Here is a 24,676-nt window from a genome sequence, read left to right on the forward strand (position 1 = left end):
AACAGGTGCAGGATCTTCTCCAAAGGAGAAAAGAGCCACATTACTCAGTGAGCCATCAAAGAGTTTTTGTCTTTAACTAAGGTCAAGAAGAAATGCCAGTCCTGATCTTTATCACAGCAAATCAGAATCTCTATAATTTCTCAAATTAATTGTAGGTAGAAGAGAAGGTAACTCCAGACTGATTAATTGGTCTGGATGACTAATGAAGTGTCCCACATTCATAGTTGGCAAAAATCTTCAGAGTGACTGTTGAAGAAAGGAGCCTTTCATGTGTTCCCAGTTATTATATAGTGCATAGAGGCTGGTAAGTGTTAGTCCTGCCAGACCACCTCGTGCTACCCCTCGAAGACCACCTGGGAGAGAAAGGGGAAAAAGAAAATGAAACAGCTTTGTAGTATATAGTGTCCTAGAATAGAAAATACAACACATTATGGAGTTAATACTTTTTTTTTTAAACATTCAATCCCAAACAGGATTGAATTTAGATTAAATGTAATCTAAAAAACCACAACTTTAAGTCTGGGTGATAAACTCTCAAAACCATATGTAATATATGTACATTTTTTTACACTTTGACACAGCCTTTTCCACTATCAATTTAACAATCTGTAGCTATCAGGATTAATGGTTTGATTTATCTCAATTCATTGATAACTACGTCAGTTCTGGATATAAGACCCTGTGCTTACTATTACTGAAGTCCAGACAAGTCATTTTCTGCTAGTTATACTGTTTAAAATTTCACTAGTACTGTCAATGAATTTAAACTGTAATGTAAACAAGGTGAGCATTCTATATGGAAACAATATTAAATAGTCTCTGAACTCTGAACAGGTCCTCCAAATATTAACTTTGAGGACTCAATAAGGAGTGATGGTTAAGATGGTGGTGCTAATGCTAACATAAACACCAACCCCCAGCACTGACGTGTTGATCTCCTACAACCGATGAGCAATAAGATACCTAGCTTTACTAGTAGGAAAAAATTCAAGAATCAGGCTTTGAATTACTTCTTCTTCTTCTTCTTTTTTTTTTTTTTTTTTTTTTTTGTGGTGCTGGGGATTGAACCCAGGGCCTTGTGCTTGCAAGGCAAGCACTCTACCTACTGAGCTATCTCCCCATCCCTGAATTACTTCTTTTTGACAACAAAGGAAAACTTGCATGTGGAAAAATATTTCACTTGAAAATAGTCCTCAAGAATAATAAGCAGCAGCTACACAGAAATTTCCCAACATAGAAAAAGTCCCAACTGTTTATGGTTATGTCAGTCTTAATAGCCTTTATGTGGTAAACAGAAACAAAATTAAGAAACTCCACAGGAATGGGGATTCCCAAAGACACTTAAAAGAATGTGATTCTCTTACATTTCCACAAACATGGAGGGATCATGGATTTTAGGTAGCCTACTGTGTTTCTACAGAGTATTTGTCCAAGTTGTGTGTTAGAAAGACAAAGCTGGGGGTGGGCCTATGGTAGAGTAGTTACCTTATTACAGGCCCTTGAACTCCATGACAGTTCTGTGAAATTCAGTAACACCACTTCAGAAGTAACCATTTCTACAAAGTGTCCTACCAGATGCCTGCAGCTGATAGATTAGAGGGTCACTCCCTGCAGGAATCTTTCCAGTCTGAAAATTTCTGATAGCTGACCTGCTTAAGTAGTCCTTAGGCTTCTACTGTGAAATGCCTTAATTATCTCTCTGAAACAGACCCAAACAGAAATTTTAGACATCCGTGAACAACTGTCAGGTTTTAAAAACATTTTTTAAAAAGCCCCACAAATCAAAGTAAAAGGGAGGTATATCTCTTTGAAAATCATACCACCTCTATCTTGTTACATTTAGACTACAGACATAGCAGTTGAATTTGCAACTGTATTCAGTGTGGCTGAGAAATAAAGTTGAAAAATAATGTACACTTATTCTGTTGACTTAAAATGCTTAGTTTAATAGGGATCTCATGCCTCTGACTAGTAAGTCAAGAAAAAGTTGTAGGGCTGAAATTTATAGACCAAATTCCTAAAATGGAACAAAATTAGAGGCATGGGAGAAGACACACCATCATGTATGGTTCAGTTATTAGAAATAAACTTTTGAATGTGATGAAGGTTCTCTCAAGGAGGTAGCCAAAATATAAAACTTTAAACTCCATTCTGAACAACAAAACAAAGGTGCCCTTATTATTGTTTATTAATAGAAAAATGGCCAAGAGGGCAGTTAACTGAAAACATAGTAGTTTTGGAGATGTTTTCTATGATGATTCAGCTTCATACATACATTACAAATCCAAAGACTGGCCACTGATTTGGAACGAACCACAATCATTTTTTTCTAGCTGACCCTTTGCTCTGAGTGCCCTAAGAACATGGCTTCTATTTGGCTCTTGTGGAGGAATTTTCACACTAGTTCTCAGCTACCAACAAGCTTCCATGGGAATCCTCTTTGGTCCAGGAATTGGGATAACAATGAGATCTATAAGGCTTTGAGATCTTTAGGATACTAGTTTCTATTAAGTGTCCCTTAAGAATAATTTATATCCCAGGCTGGGGTTGTGGTTCTGTGGTAGAGCCGTTGGCTAGCATGTATGAGACACTGGATTTAATCCTCAGCACCACATAAAAAGAAAGGTATTTATTAAAAATATTTTAAGAAACTAAAATATTTAAAAAACTAAAAATATTTTAAAAAAAATTTATGCCCCCAAAAGCAATTTTTCTAATCAAGACAAAGTTTAGTTCAATTCAGTGTAATTAGCTCTTTAAAGGCTAGAAAAGTTATCTCAAGCAAGAAGACACTAAACATACAATGTTAGATTTACTTATCTAATCCTGACTCAAGGACAGCCTTTTATCACTTAACAGCCATGTTTTAATTTTAACTCTTTTCAGTAATTTCAGGGTTTCCTAACTGGTCATTTTGTTAAATTTAAGGGTCTCCGCTTTTTCTATAATTAAATGGTTTCTGCCCAATTAATACAGGAAGTTGACCAGCAAATATACTTGTGCTGAACACAGAGTAAGCAAATAAGACCAATGGTCAATCTCTACAGAGAGCAAAGCAAGAAAGACTTGTTTCGGTTTTACCTCCTATCTTTTGGATCCTCACACAACTCTTACAGAGAGAAAGAACAAACACTGGTTTTTCTAAACATGGGAAAATAAGAACCAGAATATTTAAGTGCCTTGTGTCTGAAATACATAGCTGGTTAATCGCAGAGCTAATGCATTAAAAGTGACAATTACTTTAGAGCAGAGATTTAGTAAATCTTTCTTAAAGGAGCCATACAGTAAATGCTTCAGGCTTTGAAAGTCAGAGGCTTTTATTGTGCTTATGTAACCATTTAAATGTACCTACTTAAAAAAGGCAAAACTCCCAGTGGCTTGAGAAGCTAAGGCAGGATTGTGAGTACAAAGCCAGCCTAAGCAAATTAGCAAGGCCATTCATAACTCAGTAAGACCCTGTCTCAAAACAAAAACAAAAACAAGAAGGGTTGGGAGTGTGGTTCAGTTTTTAGGTGCCCCTGGGTTCAATTCCTAGTACCAGAGGGGTGGGTAGTAGGTGAAAACACATCCTTAGTTTTGAGACACTGAACAGACAGGCAGTAGTTGCCAGCAAGTTAGTGGCCCCTGCTTAATAGGAACAGCCTTAATTTACATACTGTGATGACTATCAAACACCATTTTGGGAAGGATCTGTTTAATTGTTTTAAAATTTTCATTTTTAAAAATTATGGAGTTGTAGCTCAACAGGCACCCCCCCAAAGTGAAATTATAGTATAACACACAAAATTTACCATCTTAACTTTTTAAGAACACAGTGAAGTGGCATTAAGTACATTTGCACTATTGTGCTATTATCACCAATATCCATTGCCAGAGTAACTCATCTTGCAAAACTGAAACTTTGTATCCATTAAAGAATACTGCTCACTTCCCATCCCCCCCAACCACTATTATACTTCTATGTCTCTTTGACCTGATTATTCTAAATGCCTCATATAAGTAGAATCACACAATATTTGTACTTTTGAGACTGGTTTACTTCACTTACCATAATGTCCTTTAAGTTCATCCATGCTGTAGCAGGCAAGAGAATTTCCTTCTTTTTAAAAGCTAATATTCTCTTGCATTGTATATACCATATTATTTTGTGTATCCATTCATCCATCAAATGATTAATAGATACTTGGGTATCAACCTACCTTTTGGCTACTGTGAATAATATGAACTAAACATGACTCAAATTTAAAGAATGATGAAATCAAATCCTAAAACTTCAATCAAAAAAACCCTATGTAACTGTCAAATATCAAAATAAACTAGATGACAAAACAGGAATTAATGTTCATTGAATTATAATTACACTTTCACCTATAAGCACTTATTGTAAATTGTTTCACAACCCTGGAAGTAATAATATGGGTGAGCCCAGTATCAAGATGACCTTTTCCAAAAGGTCATGCAGCTGGTGAGATTCTAAAAAAATTATTACATTTTTGTCTTAAATGGTTGAATTAACTGCATACTTTCTATATTCAGGCCTCTGATAGATATCTTTATTTGTTGGATTGCTTTGTTATACCGTAGACACCTAATTAGCTGAATTATTCTGGTTTTTTTTGGTAATTCATCCATCACAAATAGCAGGTAGTATTTCTACTCCATAAATCTAAGAGGGAGTCTAAAAAGGATTACAAAATCCCAAGTTTTCTTGAGATATTGGAGAAAAGGAGGCTTTTTCTATATTGAAAATGGAATTTACTTGTAATTTTATGTTTAAAGCTCAAAATACTTTTTGCAACACAGGCATGTAAGTACACACAAACAGAACTCCCAGGAATAGTTAGGCTAATAAATTACCTTTTATGCTTATGAAAGATATACCTTGGCATAGAAAAACTTTGTTAAAAACCTAAAAACATTTTCAGATTGAAAGTATTCAGTATGACAAAAATTTAAAACTTAAACTGACAGCACAAGGATGGCACTCAGCCAACAAGTTTTGTTGGTGCACACACTATGTTTAAAAAGTATAATGTCAGGTGCAGTGGGCACATGTGTGCCTGTAATCCCATCAACAAGAGACTGAGGCAAGAGGATTCTAAGTTTGAGACCAGCCTCAGCAATTTAGTGAAACCCTGTCTCAAAATAAAAAGCAAAAAAGGGCTGAGGATGTAGTTCAGTGCAATTGTGACCCTGGGTTCAATCCAAAAAAAGATAAAATATTTTAAAAATAAGAAATTTCACAGAAAGATCTGAGATTAGTTTCTTTGGAATAAATGGAAGACTTCTTGCTAGAGCTGAGTGGAAGATACTAGGCCCAATGCAAGGGTATGGAAGTTCGAGGTCAGTCCCATACTATCCCTCATTTGCTAATAAGGAAAGCCATTATGGCATTTCCTGTGTTACAGCAACCCTCACAGTAGTAATGCACTGAATTAGGATCTAACTTAAAACGTGTTTCTAACAAGAGGGAGGAAGAGGCTAAATATTTGATGTTAGCCAAAGATATGGGAACATAATATTCTATATGAAGGACTTTCTGCAATGGTAACATAGTAGGGGAAATCCTCCAACCTAAATCAGGAAGATAAAGATCTTGGCTCGAAAGAGAAAAAGCACAAATGAATTCAATGTGGAGTGATAAGTAGATTCCAATGTCTATCACAACTGTAGAACAGGAGGTAAATAACTCTCTGACCCAGAGTTGCATCACTTCACAGTTCCTGATTTAACTTAGCTCAACACACTGTCCATCACTCTGGCAAAGGCCAATTAGTTTCTTTTACTACTTTTTGATTTAAAAATAAACCCAGGAAGACAGAGCACAGAAATAAATTTGTGTGGGAAGAATACAAATATAATTTCAACCTCCAGATTCAAAGTAGTGGAAAAGAGCTTAAGCATTCTTTCAGCATAGCAGCAACACTAAGGAAGTTTACCCTTGGGTCTGGATATCCAAATGTAGAAGAATGAAATCAGATCCCTACATTTTCACCCTGCACAAGTTATCTACTCAGTGTAGATCAGACCTAGGAAGTAGACCAGAAGAATGCTTAGGCAGGCACTGACTTCCTTAACAAGATTCCCAAAGTTCAGAAAACAAAACCAAGGATCAATAAATGGAATGGCTTCAAATTCAAAATCTTCTGGACAGCAAAGGAAACAAGAATGTAAAGAGAGAGGCTACAGAATGGGAGACTATCTTTGACAGCTGCTCTCTAATAGGAGATTAAAATCCAGAATACATAAGAATATAAAAAACTGAACAAACTAAACCAAACCAAAAGACCAAAGGAAAAAAGCAAAACAAAACAAAACAACCTAATCAATGGGCTAGTGAATAACATTTCTCAAAAGGAGAAATATAAATGGCTAACCAACATATGAAAAAATGTTCAACATTCTTAGCAACCAGGGAAATGTAAATCAAAACTACATTGAGAGGTGGGGAGATAACTCAGTCAGTACAGTGCTTGCAAGCACAAGGCCCTGGGTTCAATCCCCAGCACTGCGCCAAAAAAACAAAAAACAAAAAAAAACAAAAAACAAAAACAAAAAAACAAACAAACTATGTTGAGATTTCATTTCACTTCAGTTAGAATGGCAATTATCAAGAGTACAAATAATAAATGCTGGCAAGGATGTAGGGAAAAAGGAATGCTCATATTGTTAGAGAGTGGGACTATAAATTATAACCACTTTGGAAGGCAGTATGGAGATTCCGCCAAAGAAATCTTAAGAGGATTAAAAACAGGGTCATAAACAGGTATTTACACATCCATGTTCACAGCACTATTATTCACAAGAGCCAAGAGGTAGAAGCAGCCCACAAAACCCTTGATAGAGAAACAGATAAGCAAATTGTGGTACATGAAATGGAATATCAGTCTTTAAAAAAGAAAGGAAATTCTAATACATACTGTAACATGAATGAACCTTGAGGATAGTATGCTAAGTGAAAAATGCCAATCACAAAAGCACAAGTGATATATGAGTTCACTTATACGAGGTACCTGAATTAGGTTATTTTCTTAAAATCCGAATGATTTCACAGATGCCCGAGACTACTGCACCACCATTTTCATGTTAGCTAACTCCCTGTTCCCAAAGGCTACTGCTTTAATTCTTCGCTCTTCCTTTCTGTTTGGAGACAGAAAGTATAAGACTACCAGAGCTGGGAGAAATGGAAAGCAAGGAATAGCTATTTAATGTGTATCAGTTTTGGAAGAAAAATTAAGTTCTGGAGATGGGCTGCACAACAATGGCAGTACACAACACTATTTGTACCATACACCTAAACATAATTAAGACAGTGAATTTTATGGTATTATTTTACAATAAAAAAAACAAAAATAGAAGGTTAGAAAACTATATCATATTGTAAAAATACTATAAAGTTTTCACTGAAAACTAAAAAAGCATACAATAAGTATATTAATTGGTAGTTCTCCATTCAATAGTACCTACCTGTGCATTTATACAACATGCCTGTCATGGTTCCAGCTGCTACTGTGTTGAGGTCATCTTCTGCACCTCGTGTTTTCTCAATGATAACACCAAATGCACTATAAAGAAGAGCTAAAGGAAAAACAGAAGTGATGTTATAAAAGTCAGTATGGCAATTATACTTAGAAAAATTTAACTGAAGATATATATAGAATAATCACTAGAATGGTTTCTAATAGCAAAAGCCTGGCAACAAATAAAATGCATTTGTATCATCTAAACTGATACAGAAAGGGACTTTCCATACAATGAAATACTACAGTCACTTGAAACAAAACCCAGGAAGAGCTGTACTCATTAATAAACCAAGCAGGTGCATATGCAAACTAGTACATGATTCTGATTGGCTATGCAAAAAAATCTACATAAGTATTCAGAAGAGAGTAGCCATTTCTGTATGCTACTCCAGGGAAGCCCAAGAAGGACATTTTATATTTTCATTTTTATGTTATCCACTTGTACCCAGTGTATGTAGTACTCTGGATTAAATACATATGTCTGTTATAAGAAAAACATAAAATTAGGCAGAAGATCTAAAAAATGACTATCTCCCAAATTAACAGTGAATTACAACTCTGGACAGGGAATATCTGGATCATAGTCTTTGAAATGCCTTTTTAAAAACCTTCCATTTCCCCAATGGGCAGAATCACAGCCTCTGGGACAAGAGACCCCTGTGCTCCTTTGCTACCAAAGCAGTGAAACTTTTTACTTTTTCACACACACACACACATACAAAATGTGTGTGTTTGCGTATACAAAATTAGAAAGAATACGAAGTTTGATTCTCATACATGTAAAAACTATAACATTAGCACCATTTGGTTTTACAGAATCTTCCTCCCAAACAACCCTCTACCTCTGCTTTTACAGATTCCTATCAAGCATGGATGCATTAACAACTTTTCTTACCCTTTCTCAAAATCATAGCTATAACTGACCCTTCAACATTACACCAAAGTTACATTTATAACTCTATTGTGATATTTCATACTTCTATAAAAATTCATCTTCCTGTTCAACTTTAATTAAAAGTGAACATAAGCAGAACATTACGACTGAACACATTACAAAGGGAACAACAGAGTGATTAACACAATGACCAGTTATCCCAGTTTGCTTAGGACTGAGAGGTTTCTTGCAATGTGGGACATACAGTGCTAAAACCAAGAACGTCTCAGGCAGGAAGGGTCAGTGACTACCCTGAGTATATAAGCAATTAGAGAGCCAGGTATGGTGGCACATGCCTATAATCCCAGCAGCTTGGGAGGCTGAGGCAAGAGGGTCCCATGTTCAAAGCCAGACTCAGTAACTTAGAGAGGTCCTAAGCAACTTAGTGAAATCCTGTTTCAAAATAAAAAATAAAAGGAGATGGAGATGTGGCTAAGTGGTTAAGCACTTCTGGGTTTACCCCCAGTACCAATGGGGGTGGAGATTAACAGAGAAGGGTGACTGTGTATACACATGTGGGGCAGGGAAACACAACAGGGACAGGAGAAATGTAGGCATCAGAAACATATGGACGTAGCTATTAGAATCAAAATGTGAATCTGACTTTCAGGTGTTCAAATGCAGTGCTTTCAAATCCCACAACAAGCAAGGCTAGGATCTTACTATATTACAAGAGGATTTTTCTACTTTTTAAATGGGTTGTCTTCATTTTCCTTATTTAAACAGCCACAAGTAAAAAGATTTTTCAGACATTCAGTTAAGCTCATAAATTATGAAAACCTTGTGTTAGGGAATATGTACCATAGGTTGGTCTATTTTAAATCATCAGTAATCCAAAAGCTTATCATTCAAGATGAAAGTATTTGGTTCTAAGCCCTACTAAATTACCTCTTGCCTAGAACTGCCAATATTTTTGTTATCTACAAAGAAACTATTATAACTCGGGCAATCAGGTCCTTGAAATATACTTAGGTGAACAGACTGCTGATCAGGTTATTAGGAGAAAAGTAATAGCACTGGACTAATCTATCACGTCTCCACTATAGAACCTTGAACCTTTCCCAACATAAATAGCCCTTCACCTTGGACCTAAATTATCTGGATTTTATTTAGTTAAAACATGACCTTATTTGGTGTCCTGCTTGGACAAGGGAAGGCAGTGTTCAAAAGATATAAAACACTCAGAAATGGCATACAGAAGAGAAGAAATACCACCTAATATTTCATCAAATAACTCATAGTCTTTCTCCTAATGGTATCCTACTCATCAAAGTATATTTAAACACAATTGTTTCATTTTGTAGAACCAGAATTTTAGTTGATCAAATTATTCATACTTGTATATGCTTTCTTTGCATTAATGATTTATTATCAAATGAGATTTCTACTTACCCAGAGAACCTAGAGTATTAGCCCAAAGTGCACCTTGTCTAGTCACCATATTCAAAATCCTATCAAGGAAGAAAGGATCTATATTAAGAATCATTAGTTCTGTAGTAACCTTAAAAAAACCACAATAATAGCTGCTTAAAATACCTAGACTCAAGTGTCAACATTTTCTTAATTTTAAGATACAGATTTTAATACCTCGTGGGATTTCAATAAAGATGGCTTTTACTCTATATAAATTAGGGTTAGATTACAATTCTCAACACTTTGGGCAGTGATTAAGTAAAATTCCCTTATTAATTATACAAAATCATTAAACAAGTATATAAACACACAAAAGCTTTGACTAACAGTTTAGAATATATTTTACATAATGTATTTTATAAAGAAACATTAGAGATCTATGTGAAAACATAATTTTTACTATGACAAACTGGCTTTTTTTTGGGGGGGGGAGGGTATATTAAATATGATCAAAGCATACAATATAAAGTAGAATTGAACATTAACGGCCATTTAACTAGAACACACGGAGGAAGTACCATGTCTGCTCCCTAACTTGAACTAAGCAGCCAAAGTGAATGCTTAGCACACTCTCAAGGAAGCAAAGTCCTGCCTTATACCAGTGCCACATGCCACCAGAACAGTGACATAGGCAACTAGATGAAGAAGACAAGATATTCCTCTCCCAGCAGTGTAACACCATCACAGGAATTGTTCTGTCCAGATAGCTGACTACTGCTGGAAATGATGGAAATAAAATAACAAAGAGTAAAAGAACTCATTAATTAATGTTCTATAGTAACAAAAATTTGTATTCTATAATGTTTAAAAATATTATGCTCACAAAAGTATATTATTTCTAATTATTTACTAATGTGTTTTAAGTTCAATTTTTTTTTTTTTTAATCTGTAACAAGCTTTAAGAACATTAAGTTTCATTATTGTATTGCTGGTGATAATGCAAACTGGTAAAATTCTTTGGGATGTGATTCTCTGGGAAGTATATTCAACATCATAAAATAGTAAACAATGAAAACCACATATAAATTCTCTTTTTTCTTTTACTAAATACTGCTTCTACATTTAGAAGAATGATTATGAAACTATTATTGTTTTAAGAAATAAAGTATGTTATCACTTCAAAGAGACTTTTTACTTCCCAATTCATATTCAATATAATGTGGGGGATTTGTTTCAAAATAATCCAGAAGAGGAGGAAATGGGACACAATAGGTTGTGGCTGATAGTTGCTGAGGATGAGCTATGGTTCATAGGTGTTCATGTACTTTTGTATTAATTTGATATTCCCCATAATACAAAAAGTAAAAAAAAAAAAAAAAAAAAAAAAAAAAAAAAAAAAAAAAAAAAAAAAAATTGGAACAAGGGACAAATGTTACAAAAATAAACATAAAAATACTGAAGGATAAGGGTGGTAATTTAAGTACAGTGATTCACATAGTAGTAAGAATATAAAAAGCTTGACAGGGCTTCAAATATCCCAACGTCTAATTTGGCAAATCTGCTGCCATCTGCTGGCTGAGCAATACATATGGAAGATGGAGTTTGAAGTGTCTATGAACCAAATAATACATGATGTGCGATTTTCCTTATATCAAGTATCAAAACATGCAAAACACAATTTACTATTTAGGCAATATTGATAGGAACTGGTCATGTTTTACTTCTTAAACAGAGTGAAAACATTATGTATACTTTGACCTTTTTAATTGCCCCTTTTTAATTTAATCTGACCTTCCTTTCTCTGCAAATTTCAAGTTCTTGACACAAGACAATCTTAATCTTTTAAAACTACCTTTAAGTTCTAGGAATTTTATTTAAAGTTTCTGTGGCTCCCCATTTCAGATATGGAGAGTGAAGACATTAAGAAATTCAGGTAAAATGACAGATTACTCTTTTGAGCTGCTTATTTCTTCATTACCAAGTTCTCTGGTTCTGCATGCCCCTAAACAATCCAAAGTTTATATTAGTAATTAAAAGTATTTGAAAAGCATGTCAAACAAGCTTGGAGTATTTACAAGCTTGGAGAATGGAATACATATAGCTGCAAAGTTAGGTTGGAGTAGCACCAGTTGACTGAGGGACACTAACTCAAAAATCATCCTTTTAAAAGCTTATGTTCAATAATCTGATTCCTTGGTTCCTTTTGAGTAAGAAAAAAACAAAACAGGAAAAAACAAAGGAAAGTCTATCAATTTTCCAAACATTTGAAATCTCAGATTTGTGTCCATTGAATTATGAAAGCAGAGATTAATATTCAAGCATCACTGTATCAGATGATTACATGAGACTTACTGTACATTTCTTGGTTTGGACCAGGCCATGTTCTGGGTTTCCTTCAATCCTAGCCGAAGACCATTCACTGCTCCAAATGCAGCTCCTGGTGAATCATAATAATTCATCCAAATATAGCTTTATATTTAAAAACAAAACAAAATAACTGTACTTGTGAGTCATTTTCATTTTTACTTCATAGAAAAAGAGGATAAATGTAAATACTGATTTTAAAAAACCTTAAAACCAGTATTCCCAACTGCTTTTTATTTTAAGCACCATCAACTATTTAAACTGAGGACACTTTAAGGAAAAAAAAAAAAAAATATTAAACCTACCCGTCATACAACATCCTCCAATGGTAAGGAAGGCTAGTTCGAATCTGCCTCGGGTTTTATTAGCTCCAGTTGGTAAAATAAACTCATCAGTATCCTAATGGGGTAACAAAGAAAACCAAGGTGAGATCACTCAAGACACAGCACCTGAAAACTACATTTTAACTTTTCAAAGTTTTTCAAGAAAGTAAAACATTGAATTAATGCAAACTATCTTTTTTGGGGGGAGGAGAGGGGAGGCATTTACCAGGGATTGAACTCACAGGTGCCTGGCAACTTAGCCACATCCCCAGTCCTATTTTGTTTTATTTAGAGACAGGGTCTCACTGAGTTGCTTGGCACCTCGCTTTTGCTGAGTCTGGCTTTGAACTCACGATCTTCCTGTCTCGGCCTCCTGAGCTCCTAGGATTACAAGTGTGCACCATCCTTTACAGCAACCTCAACCATCTTAAACAAAAATAAAATTGTCTGCAGCAAAAGCAATACCTAAATCAAAGTGAAAAGGAATACATAATATATTCTGTTCTTGGGAGATATTCTCATTCAGTACCTGTTTCCTTCAAAAAGTAAATCTGACAGATTATATGTAATCTGCCTTAATGACAAATTTGAAGTAACAAAGTGACTGTACAACAGACAGCTCTAAAGAAAAGGACACTGAAAGCTAAAATAATTAACAGACTGTCAAGTCTGAAGGAAAAAATAATTTGATTTTGTAGCAACTAAAACTTGAATACCATCTTACATGTATAAGATCAAATAATCCTAAAAAAAAAAAGAGCAAGAACTATTAAAGTACAACTGTACCAGTCATCACACACACAAGGGCAAATTATCACCTCAGTAATTTTTTTTTTTAAGTGCTGGGGATTGAACCCAGGGCCTCATGCAAGCTATGCAAGCACACTATCACTGAGTTATACCCTGACTGTCGCCCTCATAATCCTTACATATATTCCTTTGATAATCTCACGAAGCTATAGACCCTATTTCTAGTAAATGTATAGTTAACATAAATCCCTGGAAGATGACCCAAAATTCTAGGCTGAGAAATGCTACTAAGAGCAAAAAATGATAATCAATTTAAGAGTCAATACCCTGTTAGGAAAAACACTTTCATTTAAGGAAAGCTTTCCATGCAAAAATAGTTAACACAAATCCCCTGATCACATAGTGTGCCACATTCAACATACTAGAAACCACATCGCTGTAGCAAAGACTGAATTTTGGTAAATGCATGCCTCATTAGGAAAACTAGCTCTGCAATGGGTTTTTAATTCTCCGGCATATGCACATATACGCAACAAACACTGCAAGTAAATAAGCACATTAATACTCATCACACAAAAATAGTCAGTTGGGCAGTAATAAGCAAATCTTTAGAAGATTCCATGTGATGATATACTGTATATAGTTTTGCAAATTTTGAATGTTTCTTGACATTTAAATTAGTGATTTTAAAGATGGCTAGGATGAATCTTATCAAGCAAATTCAAGTGCACCAGCTCACTCTTCAGTTGATGTCAACTATAATAAAAGTACCACAAAGGCTTGGAAGCAAATACACATCAATTCATACCCAAAATTGACATTAAAGTATATTAATACACTGAATATAGGGAAGATATGTTGAAAAGTTATTGTTAAACCTGTACTGCTGACACTCTAGGACACTAGTGCCACTAAAATACCATAAATATCAATGTTTGCTAATACAGAAATGAATCTAAGAACAGATTATCAATGAACCTGATGAAACAGTTAGAAGGCTGAGATTATTGGAATCTTTATAATTTCATGTGACTACTACTATGGTTGTTGGAAATTATTTAAAGTCTCCTTGTTTTTACACCAGATATTCAAATGGGCTAACAGCAACAAGATTTATTAATATAATTTAAAAAATATTTTAGGGAGGTTTTGACAGTGGTGACAATACAAAAGCAATAGCAAGAGAAACCTCAGATTAAAACTGTTGTCAAAAGTACTATATGGTGAGTTGATGGGCACTATTTAAGAGATCTCCAATCTTCAAAAGTATGGAAAAATATTTTTAAGATGTAATTTTATTAAGGCATCATCTTTAAGTTTATGTTTTCCATTGTCACATGTAACACGAAGACAAAAAGGTTTAAAAAAATTTTTCAATTCTGAAGTCACTCTAGCATTCCAAAATTTACAATTTTGTTTTTGAATACAAAATCTTTTATGTCTAATCTTACCTACGCAGCAATGTAGGATCAAAATGATATTGCATTTATAACTAGAGTACTACCTTTAAGTTTGAAGTCAACATTTAAGCAAAATACACTTTCGGTGAAATTCTGAGTAAACCAACAGAGGGGTGCTTCTAAAATAATAACCCACTTATTAATATTTAATAAATTTAAAAGATAAATTTTCTGCAAAAACAATGAAGTTTTAAACTAGCAAGATCCTTATCATCAACTTTTGCTTCTCATTCAACACTTAACCCAAACAAGAAATGCAGCAGTCAGACGTTATTAGGGATTCAATTTAGAAACAAAAAGCTACCAATCATTACTCTTAAAAGAAATTTATTTTTTTAAGGATTAGGGTATAGCTCAGCAGTAGAACACTTGCTTGGCATGCTCAATGCCTTGGGTTCAATTCCTAGAACAGGAAAAAGAAAAATTAAGTTTTTGAGACACCACTCACATACTATACTACTCATTTAGCGTACAACAGTTTTTTTTTGTTTTTTTTTTTTAGTATATTCAGAATTGTGCAACCACAATCACAATTTTAGAGGATTTTCACCACTCCATGAAGAACCCCATACCAATTATCATTCATTCCCCATTTATTCCCAATTGCAAACAGTTACTAGTCTACTCTCCATGCTTATATATTTGCCTATTCTGACATTTCATGTAAATGGAATCATGCATTATGTAGTCTTTTGTAACTGGTTTCTTTGAGCAGGCATTTAAGAGTCATCCATGTTGTAGCATGAAACAATTCATTTTTTAATTGCCAAATGATATTCTATTACAAGGACACTGCACATTTTTTTTTTTTTTTTGCGGTGCTGGGGATTAGAACTCAGGGCCTTGTGCTTGCAAGGCAAGCACTCTACCGACTGAGCTATCTCCCCAGCCCACATTTTTTTTATTCATTCTCTAGTTGATGAACATCTGGTTTGTTTCTGCTTTTTGGCTATTATAAATATTTACGTATAACTGTATGAACATGTTTTTAATTCTCTCGTGTGTGTATCTAAGAGCAGAATTGCCAGGTCATAAGATGACTCTATTTTTAAACTGCCAGATTATTTCCAAAGCAGATTTATCATTTTACATCCCCACCAGCAAAGTACGAAGGTCCAATTTCTCCACACCCTTACCAGTACTTGTTATTTTTTCCACTATTGTTATCCTGGTGGGTATGAAGCAGTATCTTTTGTGATTTCCATTTCTCTAATTAATGACATTGAAGTTTCATGTAATTACTCGGCATCTTCATTTTCATGCAGAAATGTCTACTCAGATCCATTCCAATTTTATAATTGGATTGTTATTTCATTCATTTTTTTAAAGAATTAAGAACTAAACATTCTAGCTGTAAGTCCATTTCCAGGTAAGTGATTTGCAAATATTTTCTCCCAGGCTCTGGACTATCTTTCCCCTTTCTTTTTCTTATTTTGGTACAGGGGAATGAACCCAGGGGCGCTTTATCACTGAAACACATCCCCAAGCACCCCTCCGCCCACCCACCCCTGAAGATTTTTTTAAAAAAAATTTGAGACAGGGCCTCATTAGGTTGTTCTGGGCCTAGCTAAATTGCTGAGGCTGGCCTTGAACTTGTGCTCCTTCTGCCTCCAATTCTCAAGTTGCTGGGAGTACAGGCACGCACCACCATGCCTGGCTCTTTCCTTTTTCTTGATGGTGCTGTCTATAGCACAAAAATTTTTAAAAAAGAAAAAAAATTTTAAAAATTCGTTTTTTCTTTTTTTATTGGTACTTGGATTAGAGATGGAACCCAGTACATCCCAAGCCCTTTCTGTTTTTTTTTTTTTTTTTTTTTTTGCCTTGTTTTGTTTTGAGGCAGGATCTTGTTAAATCACCAAGGATGGTCTCAAATCCTCCTATTTCAAGTCTCCTGAGTTGCCAGGATTATAGGCATGTGTCACTGCTTGCCCAGCGTTTTACAATTATAATTTCATCTAAGAGTGTTATAGCTTTAGCTCTTACATTTGATTCACTGAGTTAATATCTGTTTTTGGTGCTGTCAGGGAGTTACTAATCTATGTTCTGGGTGGGGTCTAACTTTACTCTTTTGTATATGGATTCCAGAAGTCCCAAAATCATTTTGGAAGACTATTTCCTACCACTTAATTGTACTGGCACACATGGTGAAAACCAACTGACTATAAATAATTTGAGGATTTATTTCTGGACTCTGAATTTTATGTCACTGATCTATAGAATTTTTTATGCTAATGGTAGTCTTAATTACTGCAGCTTTGTATTAAGTTTTAAAATTGAGAAGTCTTCCAAATTGTACTTTAAAAATTGTTGGCTAGTCTATGTCTCTTAACTTTCTTTATGTATTTTAGGATTAGCTTCTGGATTTCTATTGGTGGGGGGAGCCTGCTGGAATTTTGATAGGCCCTGCACTGAATCTGTAAATCTAATTTAACTTTTTAAAAGTGTAAGATAAAACATCAAACACTAAAACCTTAATCTTACCTGCACAAGATATCGTGGATCCACATTTAAATAAGGAGACAGAGGGTTCATACCAGTTACTAGAGAGAAAACAAAATGTTATTTGCAAAAAAAATTCCCACAAGTTATTTCCTATAATAAACTCAGCTCATGACTGTTACGTGTCTTGCAATTCTGATTTATCAGCTCCATGAATATGAAAAAATTTTTTCTCTTTTCTTCTTCCTGTCAGTTTAGGGGCTGACTGATTCTGGGGATCCTCAATCTCAAATAAGATCTTGTACTGATGACTCAGGCTCTCATACCAATAAGATATTATCTGTACCACAAATAAAATCATCAAACTAGCAGGAAGAATACTCAAGCCATTTATAAAGCTAGTTAGTTTCTTTTATTTTACTGCAAGAATGCACAATCACTCAGCTTAGGGACTGAATTCTCAACAAGACTCTGAAAGTGCAAGAAGTAAAATCAAAAATCAATAAATGTTGATTGTATCAAACTAAAAAGCTTCTTTACAACAAAGGAAACAATCAGGAACATGAAGAAAGAGCCTACAGAAGAAAATCTTTGCCATCTGTGCTTCAGATACAGCATTAATCTCCAAGACATATAAAGAACTCAAAAAACTTGGACACCAAAAAAACCAAATAACCCAATCAATAAATGGGCAAAGAAAACTGAACAATTGACAGAATATGGTCAACAAATATATGAAAAAATGTTCAACATCACTAGCAATTAGAGAAATGTAAACCAAAGCTACTCTAAGATTTCATCTCACTCTAGTCAGAATGGCAATTATCAAGAATACAAATAACAATAAATGTTGGCAAGGATGTGGGGGGAAAAAGGCACACTCATACACTGCTGGTGGGAATGCAAATTGGTGCAACCACTCTGGAAAGCAGTACGGAAATTCCTCAGACCTCCTGGAATGCAACCACCATTTGACCCAGTTATCTCACTCCTTAGCATATACCCAACAGACTTCAAATCAGCATATTACAGTGACACAGTCACATCAAGTTTACAGTAGCTCAATTCACAATAAACCAACCTAGGTGCCCTTCAACAGATGAATGGATAAAGAAAATGTGGTATACATACACAATAGAATATTAGCCATAAGGAAGAATGAAATTATGGCATTTGCTGGTAAATGGATGGAACTAGAAGCAATCATGCTAAGTGAAATAAGTTAATCCCCAAAACTCAAAGGCTGAATGCTCTCTCTGACATGTGGTTGCTAACTCACTGGGGGTGTGTGGGATGGGAATGGGAAAGACAGTAGAATGATCTGAACATAACTTTTCTATGTTCATATAAGAACACACTACCAGTGTAACTCCACATCATGTACAACCACAAGAATGGGAAATTATACTCCATGTATGTATGATATGTCAAAATACAGTCTATGGTCATGTATAAAAGGAACAATTTTTTAAAAAGACCCCCCCCTCAAAAAAATCCTTCAATTAAAGAGAAATTGAAACTATGGGGAAAGAAATGCACAGCAACTATGCAAGCTGCAAAAGATGAATCAATTCCATGAGAAAAACTGGTTGAATTTGCTTTCTGTGTATAAATACTACTAGGCAGTTCCTTCAGACAAGGCTGACTATTGCTGATTTATTGGGGCAAGCTGGACAATTCTTGTTTTACCAGAGGGATGGGGGAGGGAGGTCAGTGGGAAAAACAAAAACAACCTTTCAAAGAGCCAGACTTGAAATCTACAAACTTTGAAAATTGGGGTAGGGTGGGGGAGGCTATCAAGAAAAATAGGTTTTCCCAAATTTTAAATTTCACCTTTGGATCCTTCTGTATCTCAGTTGGTTGTTCACAAACCTATGCATTTCTAATGATTTATCTTTTCATTAATTGAAAGTCCTGTCAGTTCTATTTTCAATATTTATTTTGAATTGTTACCTATCATCTCTATTGCTAGCATCCTAGTTCAAGCATCAAATCTCATAGAACATCCTTCTACCTAACTTACTTTCTCTTGTCCATCAATTTTTCAATGTAGCAGCTAGAATTGATTTCTTAGGAAATGAAAATTAGCCCTAATGACTTCCTTCTACACTTGTAATCAGATCCAAACTCCTAACCCTTGCTTACAAAAGCTTATTACATTAGCTGACATTTCCAGCCTGTCTGTTCTCATTATCTTCTATCACTTCAATTCCCTTGCAACCCTAAAGACATGCTGACCTAATAGTGGCTGCTCGAACATACCAAATTTGTTGTTTCAGGACACTTGTACCTCAAGCATGTGTACCATACTCAGGTCACAGCTCAAGTATCAACTCTCATGCTGCTCTGCCTGCCTGACTCATTCTAAAATAGCCTTCTCCTTCCACCACCATCTCACCATTCTACTTGATTTCCTTTATATCACTTCTCAGTAACCACAATGTTTTTATGTTACTTGGCTTGCCTTAGTATGTACACTCCATGAAAGCAGGAATCATTTTTAACTTAACCACTTCAAGTCCTGTTTCCAGAAAAGTAGCTGGGGCACTGTAGATGCTCAATGAATGGTGTTCATTCTCTGGTGCCTCAATTTATTTTAGAGTTTTAATTAAACTTATATAACAATACTTCATCACATTAAGGTAGTATCCTTTGTCTATAAAACTCAAAAATCCCAGATTCAGTTTTGACACAGGTGGACACTAAAGCCACAAAGTTTTCTTTGGGTTCTTGAATATAAAGACCAAAAGAAATATATTTTAAAGGATTTTCTAAAAAGAAAGACTTGTAAAGGCCTCATTCATGTTAACTTCCTTTCATCTTTAGGTTTAACTTTTATTTAGCCAGTTGAATATTCAGTTACCAAGTCCCCAACGTCTAGATATTGAGGAGGCACTGGTAGGGTATTCATGCGGCTGCAACCTTGATCCTGCATATGTCCCCTCCTATGATACCTACAGAAGTACATAAGTATATACTCCTTCGTGTTTATAAGTTACCTTTAAAGTACAGCTTACTTTCCAGCTTCTCCAGATGGTTTCCCGACTTGTTCCAACTCATGTTTACTTCCCGAGTGTATGTATTTAGTGTTTTGACCCCAAAGCTATTTTGGAATTTTTTTTAAATTTCGCTAAGAAGTTAACTATTTGTTATTTGCAATACATTTATTTACAGAGTTGGGCTTTTCTCTTAACTCATAGAAATATGTGTAATAACAAAGAAGACCTAGATATAAGAGGAAGAAAGCATGCATCATCGCTTGAGTCCGGGTCAGTCACGGAAAGCTTCCCCGTGGCCTCAAACTTGTTCCACCTTGAAAGAGTAGCCGAGCAGACACACTAACCCCGCTACCGGCCCTGATGCTCCCGAACGCCTCATGTTAGGTGCACACGCAGAAATCGGACCCCATACTTACGCGGGACGCCAGCCAAATCCGCGTGCGAGTAACCTGCTCCGCCGGCTCCGAAAAAACCAGCCAACCCCCCTGTGGTTTTGTTACCACTTCCCCCGCCGCCTTCCATGGTGTCTCAGGAAACTGCCGTCTCGTTCCCGCCGCGGTCTCAAGCCGGGGTCGAGTGCTCGGCAGTTGCTCCACTGCAGGAGCGAGAAGTCCCGCGTTACCACAGCCTCCTTCACACGCTGACCTTCCGGGCCTCGGCTTCCGTTAAGCACCACACTTCCGCTTTACGCCTACGTACACCCCGGAAATCGGGAGCACCTGACGGCAGACTTCCGGTGGTGGGAAAGTGAACGAAGCCGGAATCGAAGCATCGCGTCCTGAGGCAGGTGGGCTACCTGCGGAAACAGGGAAGGCCAGCATCTGCAATAGGGCCTTATTCGGAGGCCGGAGAACCAACAACTGCAGAAACAGGCATCAGCAGAGAGGGAATGGTGCTGGGAGGCGCCGAGAAGGAGGCGCACTCCGTCCCTCTCAGGGTTAGTGAATGAGGCTCTCCGCCCGGGCCGGCCCGGGGACTGTGCGCTGTGGGTCCCAAGCATGAGTGCGGGCCCCGGCTGTGAGCCCTGCACCAAGCGACCCCGCTGGGGCGCCGCTACAACTTCTCCGCCGGCTGCCTTGGACTCCCGGAGCTTCCCCGGCAGGCAGAGGCGCGTCCTCGACCCCAAGGACGCTCCAGTACAGTTCAGGGTTCCACCGTTCTCTCCAGGCTGCGTTCCTGGGCGGGCGAGACCGCACAGAGGCGGCGCCACTTCGCTTGGTACGTGGGGAAATAAAAATCTTTGTTCTTCGCCTCGGTCCGAACCTTTCTCTGGTTTCAGTCCGAGGACCTGGGGCTCCAGTCACTCTTACCTGGTCTTACATGCACCACTCGGAGCTTCCCGTACTCAAACACCAACGCCACCAGTCGGGGATAGGGACCGCATTTTTCCTATCTGCTTGGTGGTGTGAGAAATCTTGATAGACACTTACAGGGCGGAAAATGGCCGGAGACTCCACCTGTTTGCTTTCCTCAGGTTTGATGGAGAAATCGCCTTAGGGCATCTAGTTGTGCAGCAGTAGGACGCTTCAGCCTCTAGATGAAAAAAAAGCTGTTGCAACGTCCTTCCTTCAGTTTTTGGGACCCAGGGTCCAGATCTGTTAGTCTTAGTTACTTTTTTTTTTTTTAGTTGTAGATGGACAAAGTACCTTTATTTTATTTATTTTTATATGTTTCTGAAGATCGATCCTAGCGCCCCACACGTGCTAGGCAAGCATTCTACTGAGCTACAACCTCAGCCCCTAGTCTTAGCTACTGTTGTGCTTGTCTCTGGCATAGAGTTGAACACAAGGAACTTGCTCTCTGCTTTCATACCCTAAAATCTGTCGGCAGAGATAGACGACAGACAATACGTATAACAAAAGATAGTAAATGTTTTGATAGGTGAGGGACGATTGTTTTGGTAGGAGGCAGGTGTACTTAACCTAGTTTATGGGATCAAAGAAGGCACTATGCTTACTCTGAGGACTAAAGAATGTATAGGAGTTTCCTAGATGAAGAGGTAGTAAGGAGGTGTTTCAGGAGTGCAACTAGTGCAGTAAGTGGGAGAGTAGTGAGAGGGGTGCAGGAAGTTGGAAAAAATCAGATCATACGTGACTGGGACATAAACTCTACTAATGATTCTGGAGTTTAAGGACAATGAGAAGGCATTAAAGAATTTTCATTGGGGTGGGATACCTTGATTAGAATTGTTTGTTGAACAGTCCCAATAGTTGATGTGTGGGGAAAAAAAAAATGAATTGGAAACATAAGCTGAGGCCCAAAAGTAGAGGTGTTGTTCTAGGGGGAGATATTTTGGTCTTAGACTTAGATGTGGGCAGCAGAAAAGGGGAGAAGTGATTGGATTCAGGAGAGAATGGAATATTTTTATACATCAGAAATAGTACATGTGTGGTGGAGAAATTGGGAGTTCTTGGAATGAAGAGGGCAATGGAAGCTTATTGGAATAATTTAGATATCATTTAAATATGAAGAAAATGGAAAGGTGAACAAGGACAGGACATTTTGGAATGAAAACATTTGAAGGGAAGACTGAAGTCACAGAAGCTTGTGTTGTGTCATGCAAAGAAGAAAATGCATTAGTCAACATAAGAGTCTTGGCAGAGGTCAGACAGTCCTCTCGTGAATAGTTGTACACTTGGGTGACTTAGGGGAGCAGACTTAAATCTTGAAGGATGAGCAGGATATCTATATAAATGAAGGGGAGAGGAAATTATGTAGGTAAAGGCAACAGCACACCCCAAAGTTGGTAGAACTGGCGCATAGGATAACAACTGTCAGGTGAGATTGTTGTCAAACTTGAGCACCATTTTAAGGAATTTAAATTTGATTCTGTGGTTAGTGGGGGGCCATGAAGAGCTTTTAAGCAGGGAAATGGCATTTTGTTGATATTTAAGAAAAGTTGATGTAAGCAGTGGCTTTTGGACTTTTTTGACTACAACCCATAGTAGCAATTTTATCAGGTACATAGTAATATTTATAAGTGAAAACATTTCATAAAATAATACCCTTACTATTCATGATCATTCTTATATTATTTCATTGAAAAATGCTAATTATTTATAGTTAATAAAATACTGAATAAGAGAAAGTCAAAAATAAATAGGGAGACAAGTTGTGGGAGACATATAGCAATAAATAATGTAATTAGGGAATATAAGGAAGGGGTGGATTTAAAATTTAGCATATAAATTTCAGAGAACTTGATATAGAGGAGGTAGAACCGAAGGTGAATAACATTTAATGTATGTGACTGGGTAATTTGTGGTCCTATTAACTTTATTTACATGAAAAGGAAGAGTTGGTTGCTGGTAGGAGTTGGGGCAGTCATTCTTCATTGGTTGGATCTTGAGTTTTCTGCAGAAGAACCATCATATTAATCCTTCATATGTATGATTTTTTTTGTATACCTAGCATAGAACACCAATTAACAGAATGTTGAAAGTCTATCATAAACCATTGTTTTGGGTTTGGGCATTCTTTTAGGAACTTGGTATATAGTTACACTAGAAGAAGTAGATAGATAGGAAAAATTAATATTCAGCATTATTTTTCTTCCTGGATATGTCTTATATCAATTGAAATCAGATAATCTGTATAGCAGAAGTCAGCTTGCCATTCACATTTTAGGGGGTGATTTACATACTTGCATTGCTAGAGGAGGCTGTGTGGAAGTTTGGTGTTTCTTTGAAATGCAAGTGAATTTTACTGCATTTTGTACCTTTTGCTTCTATCTATAGCTGCTTATTGAATGATGTCATTGAAATACACTTGTTACTGAATGATGTTACTGATGAGAGTGTGTGAATAGTGCAAAGTCATAATAAAGTTGGAGAACTACTGATCTCAGTAAAAAAAGATTGAATAGAAGTGTTAAGAATGAATAATTTCTTGAGTATCTGTGTTGTGAGACTGGACATTTAATATTTTCTCTCATTTTTGTAACCTCAATGATTCATATAACCCTTGGAAGTAGATGTTGTTAAACCAATTTTCTAGGTGAGGAAGCAGACTCAAAGAAGTGGGGGAAAAAAAAAAAAACTTGACATAGGTGATGCTAGTAAGTGACTGAACAAAGGTCTTAATGCAGGATTAATTTTACCTCATGTATCTTTTTCATTATTTCTTTTTATTTGCTGTGATTATTTCTAGTTAAAGAAATTCCCCAGAATTCTAGGAATCATCATTTTATTTTACTTCAGAAGTAAGAGATGAAGCTCTGAAACAGTCCTGTGATATGTTGGGAAAAAAACTTTTGGAAGCCAAAAGTAATGGTATTGGAAAGAGGAGTAGGAAAGTCCTTTCTTTGGGTACCACACAGGGGATATGTTGGGAAAAAAACCTTTGGAAGCCAAAAGTAATGGTATTGGAAAGAGGAGTAGGAAAGTCCTTTCTTTGGGTACCACACAGGGACTGAGGAATGTTTGATTAACAAGAAATATTGGTTCCTCACCTCTTGCCTTTCCTCCTTCATCCTTTTCTCAGACTTAAGAAATCATAATCAGAAGCCCTAAGCTAAAGAGAGAATATGTTC

At 36.3% G+C, this 24,676-nt stretch overlaps 2 protein-coding genes and 2 long non-coding RNA genes across 4 annotated transcripts in view; 2 read left to right on the forward strand and 2 right to left on the reverse strand.

The window, feature by feature from the left end:
- Positions 1-87: 87 nt before the first annotated feature.
- Positions 88-20,808, reverse strand: LOC306659113 (mitochondrial import inner membrane translocase subunit Tim23). Its single transcript, XM_079136477.1, has 7 exons — positions 20,562-20,808; positions 17,189-17,247; positions 12,480-12,573; positions 12,163-12,247; positions 9,850-9,908; positions 7,468-7,578; positions 88-353 (listed from the first exon to the last, which is right to left on the reverse strand). Exons 1-7 carry the CDS (start codon positions 20,665-20,667, stop codon positions 238-240), a joined length of 630 nt encoding a protein of 209 aa, XP_078992603.1. The 5' UTR covers positions 20,668-20,808; the 3' UTR covers positions 88-237.
- On the reverse strand, positions 5,805-7,461 carry LOC306659120. Its single transcript, XR_013763215.1, has 2 exons — positions 6,541-7,461; positions 5,805-6,508 (listed from the first exon to the last, which is right to left on the reverse strand). It is a non-coding gene; the product is annotated as an uncharacterized lncRNA (long non-coding RNA).
- A 59-nt stretch (positions 20,809-20,867) lies between the features above and the next one.
- PARG (poly(ADP-ribose) glycohydrolase) overlaps positions 20,868-24,676 on the forward strand; it is a 128,914-nt gene continuing 125,105 nt past the window's right edge. Inside the window, exon 1 of the mRNA XM_079136482.1 lies at positions 20,868-21,363. Within this exon, the coding sequence (XP_078992608.1) occupies positions 21,144-21,363 (220 nt within the window). The 5' untranslated portion in view covers positions 20,868-21,143. The remainder of the gene's footprint in view (positions 21,364-24,676) is intronic.
- LOC306659121 lies at positions 22,440-24,580 on the forward strand. Its single transcript, XR_013763216.1, has 2 exons — positions 22,440-24,410; positions 24,501-24,580. It is a non-coding gene; the product is annotated as an uncharacterized lncRNA (long non-coding RNA).

The sequence above is a fragment of the Sciurus vulgaris genome, assembly GCF_902686455.1.
Source record: "Sciurus vulgaris genome assembly, chromosome: 4".
Lineage (NCBI taxonomy): Eukaryota > Metazoa > Chordata > Mammalia > Rodentia > Sciuridae > Sciurus > Sciurus vulgaris.